The 21,990-nt window shown below is 35.8% G+C and overlaps 3 protein-coding genes and 1 pseudogene across 4 annotated transcripts; all 4 read left to right on the top strand.

Moving 5' to 3' along the window:
• The first annotated feature begins 5,700 nt into the window (after positions 1–5,700).
• Positions 5,701–7,737, top strand: LOC9330107 (annotated as a pseudogene).
• On the top strand, positions 7,546–10,056 carry LOC9327415 (F-box/kelch-repeat protein SKIP4). The gene is given in 4 exon segments (XM_021013793.1): positions 7,546–7,608; positions 7,810–8,148; positions 8,150–8,305; positions 9,402–10,056. Coding segments are annotated over 3 exon segments (1,059 nt in total). The 5' UTR covers positions 7,546–7,608; positions 7,810–7,831; the 3' UTR covers positions 9,988–10,056.
• Positions 10,057–11,342: 1,286 nt separating this feature from the next.
• Positions 11,343–13,118, top strand: LOC9330104. 2 transcript variants are annotated; one of them, XM_021013795.1, is made up of 5 exons: positions 11,343–11,444; positions 11,871–11,965; positions 12,119–12,198; positions 12,287–12,550; positions 12,971–13,118. In XM_021013795.1, exons 2-4 carry the CDS (start codon positions 11,897–11,899, stop codon positions 12,519–12,521), a joined length of 384 nt encoding a protein of 127 aa, XP_020869454.1. In that variant the 5' UTR covers positions 11,343–11,444; positions 11,871–11,896; the 3' UTR covers positions 12,522–12,550; positions 12,971–13,118. The 2 variants fall into 2 exon arrangements, with proteins under 2 accessions (XP_020869454.1, XP_020869453.1); XM_021013794.1 differs by lacking the exon at positions 12,971–13,118 and having other exon boundaries at positions 11,344–11,444; positions 12,287–12,883.
• Positions 13,119–16,815: 3,697 nt separating this feature from the next.
• Positions 16,816–20,677, top strand: LOC9330103 (probable protein phosphatase 2C 12). The gene is made up of 10 exons (XM_021013932.1): positions 16,816–17,037; positions 17,517–17,817; positions 18,105–18,276; positions 18,443–18,596; positions 18,686–18,749; positions 19,048–19,155; positions 19,275–19,400; positions 19,486–19,721; positions 19,848–20,050; positions 20,155–20,677. Exons 2-10 carry the CDS (start codon positions 17,620–17,622, stop codon positions 20,178–20,180), a joined length of 1,287 nt encoding a protein of 428 aa, XP_020869591.1. The 5' UTR covers positions 16,816–17,037; positions 17,517–17,619; the 3' UTR covers positions 20,181–20,677.
• Positions 20,678–21,990: the final 1,313 nt, after the last annotated feature.

Raw genomic sequence — 21,990 nt, 5'->3', positions numbered from 1 at the left:
GTTAACCTATTTAGTATTTGATGTTTTGGACTTGTATTGTTTAATTAAACTATTTTTATAGTTTTATGTTAATGTTATATATATACATATATTATATATGTGTATACGTTGCCAAAACGTTTCCAATCCCTAATTTTAGAAAAAATCGTTTCCCGTTTCCAAAACGTTTCGCTTCCACGTTTCCGTTTCCGTTTCCATGCAACATAGGTATATACAACCTAATCCGGATCTTCTTCTTCCAATCACCATTTCTTCTTCTTGATTTTTTTCATTTTCCTCATCTATTTACTTATTCTTCCCGCATAGAACACAACCAAGAGAGAGAAAGATGAATATTGAAGATAGGGGTAAAAGAGTCTAAAATTGTTGTACAGTATATGATAAAGTTGGAGAGGAGAGATAACTAATTTCTCAATCTTCTATTGGTAGTTCTTCATAATATCCATTAAAATATTTATAGAGTGCATATTTATAGAAATTTTATTAATACTTTTGATTATTAAAATTTAAGTTAAATACAACCAAAAAACTAAATAATATGAATGAATATTATATATAATATGTGTAGAATATTAAAATATTAATATTCTATTAATGAGATATCTTATAAATATCTTATTAGGGAGATGCTCTTATTATTTTTAAATAATGTAATTAAAAAAATTCTAAAATTAAATAAATATCATTAAACTCACCAGGCCACAAAGGATGTGGATCTATTTTTACTTATATATATGGCCCAACAAAATTTTCGAACCCACATATCAGACTCATATCAAAAAATTTATCCCACAATTGCACTATATTAAATTTATACTTAAACTATGTCGTTGTGCTAAAACATACCTCAAATATTAAAACATTTGAATTTTATACATGCATTTTTTTGTTTCGTGCAAAATTATGCATACGCCCCAAATCTTGACTACATGTGCACTTATGTAGATTTGTTTTATGCGAAATAGTAGAAAATTTGACTTTTCATACCTCCACAACTGCAATATGTTAAATTCATACATGAATTCTACTATTGTGTTAAAACATACCCTATATAATCAAATATATAAATTCCAACAAATTTATTTCATTCTTCAGTTTTGGTTTGGTCTTATCGGGTTCAGGCTTCAAATATGAGAACCTATAAATACTGATACCCAAAATATATATGTGTATTTTTTTCATTGATTTGAGTTTAATTTCAAGTATTTTGCTAGATTTTGGATATAGTCAAATACACAATACTCGGAAAATATATCAACTATTCGGATACTCGTCAAAGTAGTCTCCGATTACCGGTTATCCATTCGAGTATCAAGTATAATTGAGTCAAAAGTTTTGGATATTCGGATATCTGTTTGGGTATCAGATAATAGATGCACCTGAACCGATACCCATAGATAAACATGTATAAGATGCAAAAGGGTAATTTGGTTATACTCATTACCTACGTGAAGCAAGTTTTTCAGATCGGTTCGGTTTGGGTTTTCGTATTTGTTTTTTTTGCTCAGGAATATTCCTCACTCGAGAGAAAGAAGAATATAGAACCAAAACAAGTTAGATTCATTTTAGTAATACAATACGGAATCGCTTTAGCTTGTCCTTTGGAATGTTTATTATAAACCGAAACATGAAGTATATGTATGAAATTTAAAATTTTAATTATTTAGCTAGGGTATGTTTTTAACACAGTAATATATAGTTCATGTATGAATTCCACATATTTTTGTTGCACAAGTATGAAAAAAAAATAATTTTCTTTAAAACAAGGCCATGTAGGTGCACACGTTAATTCCACATAGTCGAAATTTAGGGCGCATGCATGAGTTTTGATACGAATACTTCCTAATTTATGATTTAGGAAATAGTTTAGGATTTCCAATATCTTATTTACTTTTCCTAGAGTCTTTTACTTTACGTTCTATTATAAATATGGGTTAGATTTTGTTTGTGAAACCTATCCAAGCAATTGAGAGCTTTGGAGGATTCTATCGGATTAGGCCGAGGGAAGAGAACATAGTTCTCTTTGGGGAGTTTATACTCTTGTTACTTTATTGTTCTATCTTTCTATTATCATAATAAAGATTTTGACTTGAATTGGATTCTATCTCTAACAATTGGTCCGACCTAAGGACGAACGCCTAATGAATGACAAAGACAAGACAAGAAGAACGCTTGGAAGAGTTAGAGAAAAATCAAGAGATGATGATTACAAAAATTGATTGGCTGAGTTCTAAAGTGGATGGATTATTTCTTGAACTTCTTGAGAAACTTTTGATGGCTTCTAATCAAAAGAATTCATTTATAGAGCTGCCTTACGACCCTGCAATATTATCTACGGCCAATAGTACCAATACGAAGCAGCCAAGTGCAGTTGGTGGAGATGACACAAATACGCAGCAGAGTCTTCATGATAAGAATCTATGTTCTATGAAGAAGGTGGAGATGACAAACTTTGATGGTGAACTTCGGGTACAAGCTGTTGGTGAAAAACAACAGGATTTTCATGATGTTCAATTTTCTAAAGAAGTTTCTGAACAACATCGACTCAAGCTTGTTCCTGAAAGTCAACAAGTTTTGAACTATGTTACTCCTAATTCGGCTGCTAATGAGAATGATTCTATCATCACATCTTCTGATTAGTGTGGCATGGGGATTAGTCCAAGAATCAACATGTTCTCATTGTTTCGGAGAGGCGTGCATTGGAAGATGCGGCAGTTTGAGCTCCCTAGTTTTTCGTGGTCACCTTGTGAATCCAGCCTTGAGGACAAGGGCTGTTTTCGAGCGGTCGACAATGATACGAATACTTCCTAATTTATGATTTAGGAAATAGTTTAGGATTTCTAATTTCTTATTTACTTTTTCTAGAGTCTTTTACTTTACGTTCTATTATAAATAAGGGTTAGGTTTTGTTTGTGAAACCTATCCAAGCAATTGAGAGCTTTGGAGGATTATATCGGATTAGGCCGAGGGAAGAGAACATAGTTCTCTTTGGGGAGTTTATACTCTTGTTACTTTATTGTTTTATCTTTCTATTATCATAATAAAGGTTTTGGTTTGAATTGGATTCTATCTCTAACAAGTTTGCACAAAACATGAAATATATAGGTATGAAATTCAAATGTTTCACTAGTGGAGGTATGTTCTAGCACAACAGTATAGTCAGACCCAGCTTAGGGGTAGTGCTAACAGCGCTATAATACTGGGTTATATAGTTTTTTTTTAACTTTTTGGTAAGGTTTCAAGGGTCCCATATTTTAGAAAATTTACAAAAAGGCCATAAATTTTTGTTTATGAAACCTGTTGTGAAGGATCCGCCAATCTCATGTTTACTCTACATGGTTTGTGACCTTTATTTGATGATTTTTATATTTTTGTTAAGTCAGTTATATGATAGGAGAAGGAGATACATGAAGAAAACAGGACCGTGTGAGACGTGGTGGACGCAAGAGGCGCCTAAGGACATTTCTCTTGGCAAAGGAAGAAGCTAATAATGTTGATGATATTTGGCAAAGGAGGAAGCTAATAATGTTGATGATATTGGAGAAAACGTTTCAAAGATTGGAGGTCCAAGAGGTCCAATGGTGTGAAGAATCACAAGTTAAAAACAAGAGTTTATGAAATTTATCTTTTAATTTGTACTTTTACTTTGTAATATAGGTCTTTTGTATATGGTTTTCATGGAAATGTAATAAAATAATTTTTTTCTTTTTTAATTTGTCAAATTATCCAAAAAATACAAAAAAGAAAACCTAGAAAACAATTACATGAATTGTTACATATATAAAATGCTATGAATAAAACAAGAGAAATTGCATTGGATGACCATAAAAAATTTAATAATTTAGGAAGTAACCATAAAAAAAATTTTGGGTAGAATATGACATATATTTATTGTGTAGTAGACTATTTTACCCTTGTGCTCACGCACACGTGAGAGGATCTTCGTCACCACCGCCATTGGATCTCGTCACAGCCACCATCGGATCTCGTCACAGCCACCACCGGATCTCCGTCGCAATCACTGGATCTCTGTTACAACCATTGGCGATCATTATTATGGAAGGATCTCGTCTTTACTTCTCTCTCACTGGTGGTGGATCTTTACCTTCTTCTCCCCCTCCGATGTTATCTCTCGCTCGATATCCATGGGTGGATCTTCGTTTCTATTTCGTCCGATCACCAACCCTCCTTCTCCCTGATGTTCACTTGCTTCTCCAAGTTCTCAGTTTTGCAAACGTAAATACAGGGGCAATTTGGTCCAAATTCAATTAACATGGTTACTTACTGAAATAAAAATATTAGATGGGTATAAATTTAATTTTGCATACTAAATTGGTTATTGAGCTAATTGACCCATAAAACAATTCGTAACAAAGTATAATTTTTTTTTTTTTTTTGATAACCGAGTGTCCTGACCCCACCGAAGTGGTCCAGACTAGAGACCGAACCCTTACGGCACGGACTCAGCCGCGATTGCGGCGCACATCCGAAGGTGGGTCATGGCCAGGTAACGGTCTTCGGTCTCGGGCGCCAGAGCAAGTCCGCATGTAAATTCCCTGGTGGCCAGTGCGAATCGAACCCGGGGCCGTTCTTGCATCTGCAAGCCGTTTACCACCAGACTAACTCGTCCTGGTTAACAAAGTATAATTGCTATGGTAAAATATACAATTACATAAAAGAAAACGCTATATTTGACCAAGATACGATAGCAGTTTTAAAAGACGCTATCGAAAGCGACGGACCTATTATGACGGGTGCAGATATAGCGCTTGTCAAAACGCTATAGAATAGTTAGACATCGTTATACAGATGCTACGAAAAACCATTTTTCTTGTAGGTGATATAGAGTTATGGGCGAGGTTTCCAATGGCTGCTGCACTTTCAAGTGAACCACGTCAATATTAACCCCAAAAAAAAAAAAAAATATTTACTCTTTATATTTATTGGCTTCATAGATGTGTGTATAAATGATGAAACTTGATCCAATCTCCACATTTTCTCATAATCTAGGTTTGGTCCTATTTCTAGTAATTTTTTTTTTTTGGTAGGCGTCCTATTTCTAGTAATTTATTCAACTCGTGTGACTTTATGCCTAATTCTCCATTTTATAAAATCTTTATTATTTTCTCTCACTCTTTTTATTTATTTATTTTAATCTTCACAGTGGTTTCATATTCTGGTGAGAGAAATATGGGACTTCTTTCATCTAAATTGAGACACTACTGTGTTCAACATCTCTGCCCTCGTGTTTTCGAGCTTTACTTCATATTAAAGCCGCAATTACAGCGAACGTTATCCGGTGAAAGCTTTCTTCTTCTTCTTCTTTTTTTTCGTGGAAAACAGCTAAAAAGTTAAAAAGAAAATTTCTAATTAATCAGTCTCCAGCTGCATTATCAGATTTTCCCAAGTATCAGGATCAGATTCTAAAAGGTATTATCTTTTATCTTTTTTTCTTCTTCTTCTTCACGATGATTATAAAAAAAAAAAGTCACTTGCTTCTAAAGGAAAGGTATCGAATTATAAACAGTGATAATCACAATGCGTTTGAGTGACTGATGAGAAAAAATCATGAAAACAGAGTTTTAACAGATCACTTGCATGATGAATCTTTTTATTATATTCAGACATAAGTTTATATATTCTTTGCTTGTATTAACAGTTTCCTTACTACCACTTGTCTATTTAAGTGTGAACTGTTAAATGGAGAAAATTTGTCGGTGAAATCTTGAAAGAGAAGGTATCAATGGTATAGGATGTGTGTGGGTGTTCATTAGTCTCTTTGGATCTAACCAGAAACGTCTCTTGATGGATAACAAACGTGGAAGCAAAAGAGTTTTAGGTTTTTGTTTCATTTAACATTATGTGTCTAAGTCTAAAAAAGATTCTTGTTATAATCAGTCTTCTGATCGTATTACTCATTTATGCAGGTAATGAAATGAAGCAGATTACATGTTCTTGTGAGAGCTCTCATGAGAGTGTTGATGAGGAAGATATCCATGTTTCGGTCGCTGGTGATGAACATGTAGAGACTGAGGTTTGTTAGAGTCTAGGTGATGAATCTTAAGAGAAATTCAAAGAGATTATCAAACATTTGATATCTCAGAAAGAAGGAGAGATTCAAACTTGTAAGGACTTATTGGAGGCTTTTCATGTTTTGGGTTCTGAAGAAGAATCATTCCTCAAGAAGAAGCTTTCACATGAAGATGTTCAAAGGTTGGGAGATTCTAAGAGAGTAGAAGAAGAAAAGCCTGAAGTTGTCTCGAAGCAAGAGGCGGTGGTAATACCGAAGAGGAAAGCTAACTTTTTCAGCAGGAAATGGAAATTAGAAGAGAGGAGAAACAGATCTCAAGTTGCGAAAACAATTGTGGTTTTGAAACCTGGTTCAAATACTTTGGATGTTGATTCTTCATCTGGAGTGCATTCTACTAGCAACAAGTCGTAAACCGGGAAAACATTTTCTCGCTTTCTTATCGGTTTAGTCAAGAGAAGACTCCAATCTGCTGTTGGAAAGAAGTCATGTGATGTTTCTGTTAATAAGAGGAGCCAAAACTGTTATATGCAAGAAGAGATACAGAGCAAATCAGAGGAGAAGCATGATGTTTCGGATAAAGAAGAACCGTTCTGTAACGAAAGAACGTCTGAGGATGGTAAAGAAGAGACTATCTACTCAAGCGAAGATTCAAAGAAGATTATGTCTGGCTTATATATTGCAGCCAAGAAGCACTTGTCTGAAATGCTTGCAAAAGGAGATATAGATGTGAATTTACCAGACAAGGAAGTGCCAAGAATCCTGGGGAAGATTCTTTATCTCCATGAGTTCTGTTCACCAGCAGACAGTCCTAGATTGATCCCGGCACATAATTTGGTTAGTACTCTAAGTCAGACAACTGAGAAACCAGAGATTCTGCAAACACCAGAAACCAGTTCAGCTACAAATGATCTGATTGATGAAGATTCGGATAAAGAAGATGATACATTGTCTACCATTGATGTCTCTGTTCCTAGAGGTGATTTGTTTCTTCTTCTCTTTTTGATATGATTCTTTCTATCCCAAACAGATCTTAATAATGTTCTGACAACATGTTACTAAATGGTTTTAGACTATGGGAATGAAACTGAGAATATAGACAAGGAAGAGGAGAGTGAGATAGATCCATTATCTGAAACTTGTAGCTCTTCCGTTTCCCGAGAAGTTGAAAATGTTGATGAAGATGTAGAAAAGGTTAGACAGCTTGTGTATGTGATAAGTGAACACATTCTCTGTTTTTCTTGAATGAAATTTTATATTTCATGGTTTATCTTGTTCCAGGAAATGTTGAACCACTCTGGGAGAAGTTGGCAACCTGTTCAGTTCCCTCACACTTATTAACCTTTTCTACATCTTCCCCTCACACTTTAGATCAGATAGTAAGAAAAGACATGGCTAGAACTGGAAGCTGGATGGATCTCCGGTTCGAAATCGGTTGCCTTTGTTCTTATACAAGTGAAATGATGTCGTTGTGGTTCTTAGAAGAAAGTGATCTTCTCTTCTTCTTCTTCCTTCGCCGGGAAGCTCACAAACGGATTTCTGACGGGTTTGATCTCTGGACTGTGAGAGCTAAATAATTGGTTTGCGTTTTTTGAATTCGATCTGTTTCTTCTTCTTCGACTGTTTGATTTGTTGTTATGGCAATGCTCTTATTTATCTTCAAAGATCTTGAGTATACTGCTCTTGATCACAAAGATCACTTATGTAAATTGCTACTTTAAGTTAGTTTAGGGATTAGCCATATCTGAGCCAGTGTTTGTTTCTTTTTTGGCCATGAACAGAGTTTTCTAGAATCATTTCACAATGGCGTGTATAGTAGAGGAGACAGAACGTGCAGATGAATCAAACGAGACACAAATTGCGCTTATAAGCGGAGTTCCTGATGATATCTCGAAATCCTGCTTGGCTAGAGTTCCAAGAGAATATCACATGGCAATGAAATGTGTTTCAAGGAGATGGAGAGATTTCGTGTGCGGTGATGAATTTTGCGATTATCGAAACAAGTTTAACTTGGCTGAATCTTGGATTTATGCATTCTGCCGCGACATATCTGGCGGTGTCTTCTTACACATGCTGAATCCGTTCTCGTCCAGAAGATCATGGAAAAGAATCCATGAATATCCCAATGAGAGAAGGCATGGGTTTTGCAGCATTGGGTAAGAGACTGTTTGTGTTGGGTGGATGTGGTTGGTTAGAAGATGCTACTGATGAGGTTTATTGCTATGATGCTGCTATAAACACTTGGTTTGACGTAGTACCTTCTCTTTCAACTAAAAGGTACCTTTTTTTTTTTTTTTTCCGTCAAAATAATTTATATTAATTTGAAATATCGTTATACAACTTGTTTATCATCCAAAAAGGAGGATTAGAACTTGCAGAATAAAAACTAGAATTATTAGACCCATATTGGGCAAGACAATGAGCTACTTGATTACAAGATCGGTTTACATGAACAAAAATAGAATCCTTAAACTTAGCCGTCCAGAACTTGATATCTTCATAGAGTCCACTAAGAGAAACATCCGATAGACCAGTGTTGATGTTATCAATCAGAACCTTGCAATCACCTTCAAAGTATACTTTGGTGAATCCTCGGATCCATGTTTGTTGCATCGAAGAAAGTAACGCTTGTGCTTCGGCTCCCAAAGGTGAACCCGTAGTATTCAGACGTGATGAACCCCAAACCATTGCTGTCCCTTCATAGTTCCGAATAATCCATCCACCATTCGTGTAGTTAGTATGTGCATCAAATTTGGCATCAAAGTTGCACTTAACAAAGTCAGAAGGAGGTTTCATCCATGATGACGATGAAGATGTCATTTGGTTAGGAAACTTGGTAAAGGGAAGTTCATTTTTATTCACTTGAAACCATTCCTTTACATCAGCCTTTGCTCGCAGAGTAACCGTTGTTGGACTGCATCTTACTTTATTAAATACCAGATTATTCCGAGCTCGCCAGATTTGCCATAGTAGCCAGAAAGGTAGTACCTTATTCTCCTCTGAGATACCAATGCCTTGTTGTAGTTGTAAAATATTAGAAAGATTATCTTCAACGTTAGCCGACGAGAGGTGTGAAGGTACTAGTGGAATGTTTGATAGCCGCCATGTTAAAATGGCAAAAGGACATGTAAAGAGACAATGGTTGATTGATTCGTCTGCCCTACCACACTGTGGACAACGGGGGTCTAAATGCATACCTCTAGTATTTAATCGGGTCATAGTAGGCAAAGCTTGTGATAGAACCCGCCAAAGGAAATGTTTAAGTTTTGGGATTATTGGTAATTATACTTCTCTTAGGATTCTTAATCTTGCCATTAGCAACCAACTTGATATTGTTCTTTCCAGCCTTAATTTCCTCCGATTGCATATGCAGATGCTACTTTGCTTGTGAAACGCTGGATGGAAAAATTATAGCAATTGGTGGGCTAGGATTGAATCCAAACGCTAAACGAACTTGGGACATCTATGATCCTTTGACCAGAACCTGCAAATCTTGTTCTGATGTCCCTGAAATAGAAGATTCATTTGTTATGGACGGAAGGATTTATATTCGGCGTGGTGGTGGTGGATCTTCCAGTGCAGTCTATAGTGCATCTAGCGGGATTTGGGAACATATGGATGATGATATGGCATCAGGATGGCGAGGTCCAGCAGTTGTTGTGGCAGATGAGCTCTATGTTTTGGATCAAACTTTTGGAGCTACGCTAACAATGTGGTGCAAGGAAACAAGAATGTGGATTCGTATCGGGAAGCTATCTCAATTGGTGATGAAGCAGCCTTGTCGGCTTGTTTCTATTGGAAATAGTATCTTTGTGATTGGTAAGGATTGCTCTACTGTGGTGATTGATGTTGAGAATGTGAGGAAGACGACAATGAACGGAGTAATGGTGTGTTCTTCTATACCAAAGACTTGGGATGATGATATAGATGTTATTAGCTGTAAATCTGTAGCCATATAATGTCTAACTCTGTCTACTTTGCTCTTGGCTCAAAAAACTTGGTCCTTTGTTTCTGTTGTTCATGTAAAATCACAAGCTTGTCTGATTCACACACAATACTGTCTTCCTGGTTCATAAACAACAATCCCCAATTACAAATCTCAAAATTGGGTGACAAAAAATTTATGAATCAACATACTAGTCTCTCAATTTGGTTGGTCTGCAAACAAGAACTGATTACAGTGAAGCTCTTTTCTAGATTAGCTGTGTTCCAGGAGGTGGCAAAAAGCTATGAAGTTTTTGTATCTTTCCCTTGAGTTCTTCTAGTTTCTTCAACTCGTTGTTACTTGATAATGAGGTCTCTAACATCCGATAGACTGGTTCGCTAACGCACCTTCCTCTCTCCACTGTTTGCCTCGAGCACTCAAATGCATCATTGCCTCTTCTTCGAGCACACAGTGCAGTGGTAAGTAGTTCCAATGCTTGGCCATGAGGGCAATACCCTCTCTCCAACATATACTTCCAAAGGTCTAATCCCAAGTTGACTTCACCGTTCTGACAGAACAGCTTCATCAGCATCACTACCGTTGGTGTTTTTGGAACCAGACATCTTTCCTTCATTTTGTGGTAATACTCACATACCCCGTTGAATCCAAACTCTTTCGATTTCATCATTCCGATAAACATCGAGTGGAAAGTTACACTGTCAGGCTCAATTCCTTTCTCTTCCATCTCTTTCATCACCTTGATTGCACCACTCACATCAAAGCATTATAAGCTCCGCAATCAGGTGTTAAACCTCCCTTGGGAATTTCATCGAACAATTGGCGTGTTTTGATCTTGTTCCGAGCTACACCAGACCCATGGATCAATGTAGTGAGTATCTGCACCGTGATATCAAAATCTCGACGATCCATATGCTCGCAGAAGAATATTGAACTCATCGACACCAAATTTTGTTCTGAATATCTCTTAGAGTTTGTTTATTTTCCTTGAATTGTGTATCGTTTGTGGCTAATTTTGGTTTCAGTTGTTGTTGTGTAATCATTAGTGATATGAATTTTTCTGGGGTTTTAGGTTTGTTTGATTATTGTCGTGATCGTGTTTCATTATTAAAGAAGAAGAGAAGTTTTCGCCTTTTAATATTGAACCGAACCGGACCGAATTATTAGTCCATTCTATTCGGAATAGGTTTTAAATTCCGAATAAACCGAGAAACCGAAACCGAATTAACCGTTCAGCTCATAGTCGCAGGCTTACGAGTAAACTGTCGTGCCCATTTCAGTTAACCAAACCGAACCGAACCGAACCAAAATTATGCCGAAGAAACTGAAATCGAACATCGGTTTAATTTGGTTATCAAAAAACTTGTTGGACGACTCCGAATATTAGCTCAGATAAATCGCGAGCTAATAATCGTCGGCATCTGTGGAGAAGAAGTACGTTTGGCGGAGGCGCAAATTTTCTTTTTTGAACTGGTAATTTTTCATTAATCCACACAAAGATCTGTGTGTTCTTGTTCGTGAATGACTTTACTCGCGGCTCTCTAGCTTAAAGTTTGGTTTACTTAGGATATGCACGGAAGGTGTTTGTTGATTTGTCTTTGTGAATCTAATGATTCCATTTGTGATGAAATTGTGTCACATAGTTTCTGTGGGGAGAGGTTTAGTGGATTTTAAACCATAAAAATCATCGCTTGTTGCTATTCTCTCATTAGGGATTAAGTTTAGTGACCAATTCGAAAAGTTTGGTAAAAGAGGAATAACATTGCTTTTGTCTTCGAAACTATATTGCAATCAACTAGTGATTGGCCAATGTGACTTCGATTTAACCAGTTTACCGAAAAACTCGCTTGTGAACTTGTCTTACTGAGTAATGTAAGCATATCACTTATTGGACTGTAGGAAGTGGTGGTGGTACTCTAGTAGCAATGACAACGGAAACGGCAAAGAAGAAGGGAACTCCACTGATTCTTAAAACAGATAAGACACAAAAACTTGTAAGATTTTTTCCTTCTTGAAGCACAAAGTCCCTGAATCAAAGCTAATAATTTAGATCTTTCATTTGATCAATGAAATATATTTGTAAATTGCTTACTTGCGTCCATATAATTTGGTTTCATCTCACCGCTTTGAGTTTGTGCGTTTTGCAGGCTGAGAAGTGGGTTGCCAATATGACGAGGTCCGCAGATGATGATCCTATCGAGACTGCACAAGAAGAACGACCACACAGGTGAACGCAAATATCTTTTTACATGTTAAATTACATTTCATTTGAGAAACTGAAGCTGAATATAAGTATTGTGGTAACCCCTGCGTAGGCTTGGACTTGGTGCTAAAGTGTCACGACAAACAAAGCGTAGACCCTCAGACGACCCTCTCGATCAGAAACTAGAAGCCAAGTTTGCTGCAGGGAAAAGAAATAATGCAAGATCGGTTGCAGAATCCGCTGGTTCTAGTAAGAACGCCAGTGATGACAGTGAGGATGATGATGAATCAGAAAGCAAAAGTCAAGCATTCGGCAAGAAAAAGAAAAATACAAGTACGCCTCATTAGATTCTGTGATGTACTATAGTTTAAGTCATGTTGGAAGTTGATTCATTACTTAATCCTACATAAGAGAAAAGACAAAGAGAAGTGTGAGAAGATGAAGATGATGAAGAAAGGAGAATAAGCATAAAGTGAAGAGAAGAAGAAGTGTTTTGTCGTAGGAGGAGGAAGATGAGGAAAGAAGAAAGTGGCCATTGGGCCATAAAGTAATTAGGGCCCATATGTGTTAATGGGTTTTGTTTATTAAGAAGAGTATTAGGTTAAAGTTGAAACAACTAAGAGTAGTATAAATAGATTATGTGGTTGTAAGAGACAATCATCCAAAAGATTAACAATGTAGTCTTTGGGGAAAAACGGTTCTTGTTATCTCTCTAGAACAAAGAAACCAAATATGTGTGAGAGATAGAGACCAAGTGATCTAACAAAAAAGGTTAGATATGTGAGAATCCAACAATGGCCTTGTATTTGTTTTGATTGTTGGCAAAGAGCTAAAACCCTTAATTGTAGTTCGATTGGAACATAATGGTGCCTGGTAAAAACATCATCTTTGTCATATTTAAGTTCAAGCCTCAATGAAGAAAATACCTAAAGTTGACAGAGTACGAGTACACAAGAAAGTACGACACTTCAACGACTCCAATGAAGACTGTTAAAAGAAATTAAAACGTTGTCGTATCTTAATTTGGTTCAAGTTGTCGGTTTGAGCAAACCAATTCAGACAAGAAATTAAATTTCAACTGGCGGTTAAGAACGGGAAGCGGCAAAACGAAATCACTGTACACGTGGAACGTTTACATTGGATTAATCCATATGATCCATTGTGGTCCTTCGCACGGAGGATTACCCTAGGTTAATTTTTTTTCAATCAGAATTTCATATGTTTTGTCAAATATGGTATATTTCTTTTTATAAAACTATATATACAATTTCAATAAATATATTTAAAATTTTAAGTCTAATTAATTTACGGTTGAATTGGGTTGTTCCGATGATTCAGACATTACTTTAATTTGTTGTCTCAGTCGGATTTAAGAACATTGATGAAATGTATTAGACCAATTCAAAAAATAAATTCACTATTTGATCTTAATCTTTCTTTTTGTTGTACTAAAATAAACATCTTAACTTCGGATCTAAAATAAGATGATCTACAAAGTGATATGAATTAAAATCATGATTATTTGGTAAGATAAAATCGTACGCACTTGTCACAAAAACGACAGCGGTATTATCCAACGTCCATATACCCATCCTTGTGTCAATTTTCATATCGCTTAGATTAGGTTTATGAGAAACATATGCCCACATATATTGCTTAAACTTTTTTCAAGACAAATATAGTAAAAAAAAACATTAATTTACTCAATTGATTTTATCTGAATAGATCAGAGATACTCTGATCGCAGAAGATTGAAGTTGTTGTTTAACATTGTCCGTAATTAGCTTGCCAAAAAAATTGTAGCGGCAAGAACTTTACAAAAATTCAATGCAACTTTTGGACGGACAAGTTTTGGGATATCGCAATTGTTGGTATCCAAAAACACGACATTTTTTTGGTACACACATAGGGATCTTCCTTTTCCGCCTTTAAAATTAAAAACAGAGATTTAAAAAATACAGAAATTTGAAAATCTGAAAACTAATTAAATTTTATCTTCTCAATGTTTTATTAGTAATACTCGCCATTTATAAAAGAATGATTTTGAAAAAGTAATTTTCTGTTAACTTTTATCAAGCTAAGTATTTTGGTTGTTTACTTTTCAGCCACCTTTCCGTATCGGGCTTATCAAACACGGCAATTATTTGATGGTATAATTGGCGGTCCAACACCAGAAAATGTCCAGGTAGGCCTCTAGTCCCCTAATAAAGACGTAGAAAATTTCTTACAACTTCTTCACAGAAGTATTTATATTTTAATTAGGTATATATTTGGTTTCAATCCAGAAATATTAATATTTTATATACCTAATTATTTTGTAATAATATTTCGATACTTAGCTTAATAAATATATATATATATATAAACTTGTAATATTAATATTTATTAAGCTTATAATAAATATATATAAGGATTTCTAATAAAACATTGAGAAAATAAAAGAGAATTAGTTTTTAAATTTATAAACTTGCATTTTTAATTTTAAAGGTGGAAGTGGAAAATCGCTATGTCCTCGCCAAAACTCAAGTTTTCTCAGGTAAATTTATTAAGTTTTGAAAAAATATTTATCTTGAAAGAAAATTAATCAATATGTTTTTGTGTTTCAGATAAATTGAATGCTACAAACACCAAACTTGTCTTAAGGATGGCTATATGGGCTTTGGATAATCCAGATCCAGCCAACATTTTACTAGTGGCAGGAGACGGTGACTATCAAGACATAGTTGACCAGTTAAGAACACGAGGCCACAACGTTATGCTTGCCCAGATTATATGAAGCTCTAATCTAATGTTAAAGATTACGTCAAAAATTATTTGGGAGTGGGGAGATCTAGCGTCGGGAAGGGGTCCACTCAGGGAAGAAGAGAAGTTGCACATACGAGAGAAGTACTTGCGCAAATATCTAGGAAACAGACCAAAAGTCAGATAGCCGAAGCCCGAAGCTCCCTCCATCAGATGTGAACTATGCTATCATCTTCTCCCATTGCCCAAGAAACCTGAGAAGTTGCAATGTCGATGTTCTTACATGATTGATCTGACATCAGCCACACCTCTAACCCCTCTAACAACCCTACTTTGAATTACTCTTTCTTTAAACTCTTTCCTTCTGTTCTTTCTTTGAACAGAACTTTTGACTCTTTCCTTTACTATGGGTTAAGATCGAATATTAGGTTACAGTTTTTGTAACTGATTTGGGGAAGAACAAACAGTGTATTCTTCTTTGGAGTTAATTGGGGAAGCTTCTTTACGAAAGAACCAGGGATACATGGTTCTGGTTCTGTCTTCTTGCTGACACAGTCAAAGTGACTCACGAGCTTAATTGATCGACCAATTTTAACGCGCTTTTGGAACCTTGGGCATATATCAATGGAGAAGCAAGTCAAATACAAGAGGTCTGTGAAAGATCCAACAACTCTTGGATCCCTCAAAATAGTAAGAATACTTTGAACTCTTTGGTATCAGATTTGAAGCTTATGGTTCAGACTCACAACATCAAAAGTAAAAGGGTTTGATTTTTCAAATTGGTCATATTTGTTAATCAGTTTCATCACGACTAATTTTCTCAGAATGATTATTGGATAGTAGACGATGTGTTGCCTGTAATTTCCCATTGTGCATGTTAAATTTATCAGGTCAGAAATATACCAAAGAAGGGTTTTTTTCTTGGCCCCTTTGTGCTTAAGGCTTAACAAAAGTCTTGTTATGTGAATTTTGAAGCTATAATCCGTGTATCATTGAAGTTTCCTCGACTTTGATTACAGGGAAGGCGTCATATCTTTGAGTTTGAAAATGATCCCGACATGCATGCTTGCCGTGATTTCATCAGTAAGCTCCATTTGCCAAACCTTTGCTTCTATTGATTCAAGACTAATTTTTATAGTAATAGTTAGAAATCATCAGGGAGATGCAGTTTTTCATGCGAGAGAAATGTTTCTTCCTGCTTCAAATCGTATTTCAGCGGAATTACGAGGGATGCTTTGGGTTTTAAGGAGCCTCTTAGATTTACATTTGGATAACATTGAAATTTGGTCAGACTGCAGTGCTGCTATTGAAGCCATTATTGATCCATCCAACTGGCCAAGGTATCATTCTTACCTCGACAAGGTACACAGGTTAATCTCCTCCTTTCGTCAAATAGTGTTTAAAGTTTCATCTACCAAAGCGAATTCGGTCGCAAGAGATATTGCCGTGAGTGTCACAAGGGAGGGTCGCACACGATCATATTTAGCTCGAGGTGGACCGATGTGGCTCCATTCTCGTATCGAAGAGGAAAAGAGAAGATGAAGTTTTATTAGAGCATCTTTCATAATTATAATACTTTCATAATTATAATACTCTGTTTTTGTGAGGCTCTGTTTTGGTTTGTGTTTACATGCTCTGTTGTCTTTGGTTTTTTGAACTATCCTTTTGATTTCAATAAAGTTTATTAGACGGCAAAAAAAAAAAAATTGTCGACGTATATGGGGTTGAATTTTGGTGTTAATAATCCGAGATTTGGGGGATGTTAAAGCCCGGTCGACCACGTGAGAACTGAAAACGACAGCGTTTCAATCAGCGCCGAATAAAAACACATAACGGTGCTTATTGCTGCGAGAACGGCGGAAGAATTGTTTTTTTATTATATAATTAATTAATAAAAAAGAAACAAATAAAAAAGAGACAGAGAAGAAAGAGACCTCACCTTCCTCTCTTTGCGCGTTTTCTCTAATCTGACTCTTCTCTCTCTCTCTCTCCTACGGCTGTTGAAACCATGGCATTTCTCCACTTCGCCGGAATTTCGATCGGAAGATGAATCATCTCCTTCGTCTCTCTTCGCGTAATCTTCCATCTTCTTCAATCGCCGCCTAATTGCAAATCCAAATCGTAATGCTTCCCCCTCTTAATCCACCATTGTTATCGTTTCTTCCCACGATGTGATCATATTCGATTCGTTATCGAGATTCTTAGATTCTCGGAGTTTTTTCGCTTGTTTCGATGAATAATCTGCGTTTCACATTTCCAGATCATTTGATTGCGTTTGATTTTTTGTGCTCATTCTCGTTTTTTTTTTTTTTTTACGCTGGATTTGTCCGTGAAGGAGAGTTTTGAAGACGCATTGTGATTCTGAATTTATAATGGTCGTCGAATTTGAATTTTTGGTTTGAAGATCTAGTTTGATGTTTTCTTCGGCTAGATCGTTTTTGAGTTTGATTCCGTAATGTAGATCGGAATGTTACTGCAATTGTAGGAGTCTATATTGGACCTATACATTGAATTTGACTAACTTGGAAATCAAGTTCTAGATTCTTCAGAAATTTAGAGGTTTCTGATTCTTGAATGTTTTTTTTTGTATTGTGTATCAGGTTTTTTGTATGATTGGGAGATTTGGTGAAGAACTAGACACAGCTTAGAGGAAGCTTTTAGTCTCGGATTCGGATTTTTTTTTTATAAGCTTAGGGGAAAACAATGTCAACTAAGGGAGAACATCATACAGTTCCGCTTTCTGTGTTGCTTAAGCGTGAATCAGCTAATGAAAAGATAGACAATCCGGAACTTATACATGGACAGGCGAATCAGAGCAAGAAAGGAGAGGATTTTACTCTTGTTAAAACAGAGTGTCAACGGGTTATGGGAGATGGCGTTACTACCTTCTCGGTTTTTGGGGTAATTATTTGCGCTCTTCTTTCTCTATGCATTGTGGTCCTATGAGAATGAGAACTTGGATGATTGCCATTTTTGCAGTATGGCAATATAGCCAACATAGTCCATGAACTTGTATTTGTCTTGTCTGAGATCTGAAATGTCCTGCCTTTTAACTGATTGCGCAGTTATTGAGTAATGACACACATTTATGCATCTACTCGCATGTTGTGTGTAATGATTTGGTTGACATGCCATCTTAATTCTTTGGTATTGATATTTCTAGTTAAACATTGAATCGTATATTGCAGCTTTTTGATGGACACAATGGTTCTGCAGCAGCTATCTACACTAAGGAGAACCTTTTGAACAATGTATTAGCTGCAATACCCTCTGATCTTAACAGAGATGAGTGGGTTGCGGCACTTCCTAGGGCTTTGGTTGCAGGATTTGTGAAAACTGATAAAGATTTCCAGGAAAGAGGTATGAACTCTGTATTAATATTGTGTGACCGAAATTTTTGTATTACCAATGAAACACCCTGTGATGTGATTCATGCCCCTAAGTGTGAACTCATCTGTGTCTTTATATTCTTATATCATCCTGGTGAAGGCTATGTTTGGGGTTTTAACTTTTTCTTGCATTTCAGCTAGGACGTCTGGAACGACTGTAACTTTTGTCATAGTAGAAGGATGGGTGGTGAGTGTTGCATCTGTAGGTGACTCTCGTTGCATACTCGAGCCTGCTGAGGGCGGTGTCTATTATTTGTCTGCTGATCATCGGCTTGAAATAAATGAAGAAGAGTAAGTCAGCTTTGTTCCTGCTATTCAACCAACTGATGATAATCTTGATTGTATATAATGGCATCACAAAATTTTGGCTTTTTTAACAGGCGAGATCGAGTTACTGCAAGTGGTGGTGAAGTTGGTCGGTTAAATACTGGTGGTGGTACTGAGGTACTTCTTTAGATGTTACCGACACTTTCTTCTGTGTGCATTAAGTCTCTTGTAATCATGCGCTCTTGATACTAGCAATTTATAATAACTAAAAGGCAACTGAGTGCAAACTTCTAGGATGAGGTTTCACAATTGGATTTTTTGGCCAGACTGTAGCATGAAAACTGTAATATACTTAGCTGATAAACCATGAGCATTTAGGCTGTCAAATTATGGTAGCTGTGTAGATTGTAACACATAGGAAATATCGTTGTGCCGTCAAATGAAGGGTTTTAATAACCAAATCATTTTTTTTTAGATTGGTCCTCTGAGATGTTGGCCTGGTGGTCTGTGTCTCTCAAGATCCATTGGAGATCTGGATGTTGGCGAATACATTGTTCCAGTTCCTTATGTAAAGCAAGTCAAGGTGAAAAACTCATAACTAAATTTAATCTAACTTTTATCTTTGTGCGGTTATAGCACTAGCTGACATTCAAAGTATTGAGTTTATACTGAAAACTGTATCTATTTATTTTGCTTATGTAGTTGTCTTCAGCTGGTGGTCGACTTATCATCTCAAGTGACGGTGTGTGGGATGCAATATCTGCTGAGGAGGCTCTTGATTGTTGCCGGGGTTTGCCACCTGAATCTTCCGCGGAGCATATCGTTAAAGTATAGTATCTGAATTTTTATTTCTGATATATTATGTACATATTCTTTCCTTTGTAGTACCTTGATGTTTTATTACTTCATACAGGAAGCTGTGGGTAAAAAAGGTCTTCGTGATGATACAACCTGTATTGTTGTTGATATATTGCCACTAGAAAAACCGGCTGCTTCCGTGCCACCTCCAAAAAAGCAAGGAAAAGGAATGCTAAAGTCCATGTTTAAAAGAAAAACATCTGACTCCTCTTCTAATATCGAGAAAGAGTACGCAGAACCTGATGTAGTTGAAGAACTGTTTGAAGAGGGCTCTGCTATGCTTTCAGAGAGGTATGATTCCTTGAATATACTTGTTTAAGCATATAGTATGAAGTAGAAAATTTTCATCTTTGAGAGGCTCGTTGCGATCTACTTATCTTCATCAACTCTTCTTTTTTTTTGTTCTATTTATTGCAGATTAGATACAAAGTACCCGCTTTGCAATATGTTTAAGTTGTTCATGTGTGCTGTGTGTCAAGTAGAAGTGAAACCTGGAGAAGGTGTGTCGATCCATGCTGGGTCAGATAATTGCCGTAAGCTTCGTCCCTGGGATGGTCCATTCCTTTGCGCAAGTTGCCAAGATAAGAAAGACGCAATGGAAGGGAAAAGATCATCGGGAGGTACCTACTCTACTTACATTCCCACCCGTTATTTTGCAAATCGACTAAGAATCTGTCTATAGATTTCATACGAAAGCTAATTGTAACCTTTTTTGGATGTTCAGATAGACATAGTAGTGAAAGCGACTAGCCAGCAATCTGCAATTTATTGGCAAAGCAACTAACAAAACAGTATTGTGAGTAAATTGGAGCGGTTCAAGGATCTTCGGGTTGTAATTTTTCACCCAGAGATATATGAAATTCCTTGATCAACCACCAACATTCTTACCATTCTCCAGCAGACTCCAAAGCAGTTTATTTTTTTCTTTCTTTTGATATGGCTCCCCACTACACGACGACTTGGATTCAATGTAATCCGACATCAAACTTGTTTCAAAGTAGAGGTAATTCATAAGTTCTTTTCATTTTTTTCTTTTTTTTGTCCATTTGTGATCACTCTGTTCTTTGGTATTTCAAAAATGAGTAGAACTAACTACCAGCAACAGTAGCTTTATTACTTCTGTTGAAATTGTGGGTCGTTTAGGGAGAGAGGGTAAAGAAGATATGCAAGTCTGTGTGCAATTATTTCAATGTATAAACCGAAGACAAATTCTTGATAGAAGCAAATCATTTTTCATGTAACTTTAATTATATCTCGTCTTCTTCCCTCATAAGTTTTATGTGCCTCTCTTCCAGAGTTATGTCTTCAAAGATAAGAAAAGTAAACCTGTCTAATTTTGTTCTTACAATCTACAACATGTTGAAAACTGCAAATTTATTGTGCAAATGGTTATCCTTAAATGAATGGGATGAAAACAAATTGTTCGAAAACAAAAGGCCGATTCTCCCACAAACTTTGTTGTTTGGTGTATACGCTCAACCTTTTGGTGTGCTTACAACTACATAAACTCACAACAAATTTGAATTTCATACATAAACTAAACTCGGCCCAAGTCCCCAAACGATGTTTCTGTTCCGTTAATAGCAAGTTGGCTAGAGTGTTCAAGAAAGCGCTAGGCGCTAAGCGGGCGGTGACCCAATGCCTAGCGCCTAGAACGTCTAATCGGGACCTAGGCGATTTTTTAGACGGTTTAGACGTTTATAATATAAAATATTATAAATATGATATTATATATATAAGTTATATAAAACTAAAAATTATGAAATTATAAACAAAAACTAGGTAAAACATTTATTTATATTTATATCAAATAAATATGAATATTTATAATTATATATATCCTATACTATTATTTGGGGAGCACATTTAAGAATTAAACTTGCTTTTTGTAAATTATTACCTTGAAATGCCATTAGAGATAAAATTTTAAAAAGTAAATTAATTCAGCTAATTAAGGATAAACAAGTCAAATACTAATTTATATAATTTAAGTAATTTAATTATAAAAACGAAAATATATTAGTAATTAAAAAAAAAAAAAGAATGACCAATCAAAATGAACATATAAGATTTGATATCTAACTTACCATATTAATTTGTTATTAATCATTATACTTCACCTCTCATCTTTATATGATTATATTTTTATGAAACAAATAAATCATCATATCATCCAGATAACAAAAAAAAAGTAAAAAAAATTTCGCATATGCCAAGATTTGAATTTTTAAAAACGAATATAAATTGTTCAATCTATGAAAAAAAAAATTTAACGGGTCAAAAATTCAGATTTGAGTAATATATTTCTTTTAAAAAAAAATAAATTGAATATTTATATCCTTACAACTAGGCCTGGGCATTCAGATTTCGGATCGGATTCGGATCGGATATATTCGGATTCGGATAATTCGGATATGAGAGTTTATTATCCGTTCGGATTTTATGACTTTCGGTTCAGTTTCGGTTCGGATATATTCGGCTTCGGATAATTTGGATAGGAGATTTTATTATCCGTTCAGATTTTATGAGTCATCGGTTCGGTTTCGGTTCGGATATGTGT

This window comes from Arabidopsis lyrata, assembly GCF_000004255.2.
Source record: "Arabidopsis lyrata subsp. lyrata unplaced genomic scaffold ARALYscaffold_1, whole genome shotgun sequence".
Taxonomy (NCBI): domain Eukaryota; kingdom Viridiplantae; phylum Streptophyta; class Magnoliopsida; order Brassicales; family Brassicaceae; genus Arabidopsis; species Arabidopsis lyrata.
This window is presented reverse-complemented; position numbering and strand designations above follow the sequence as displayed.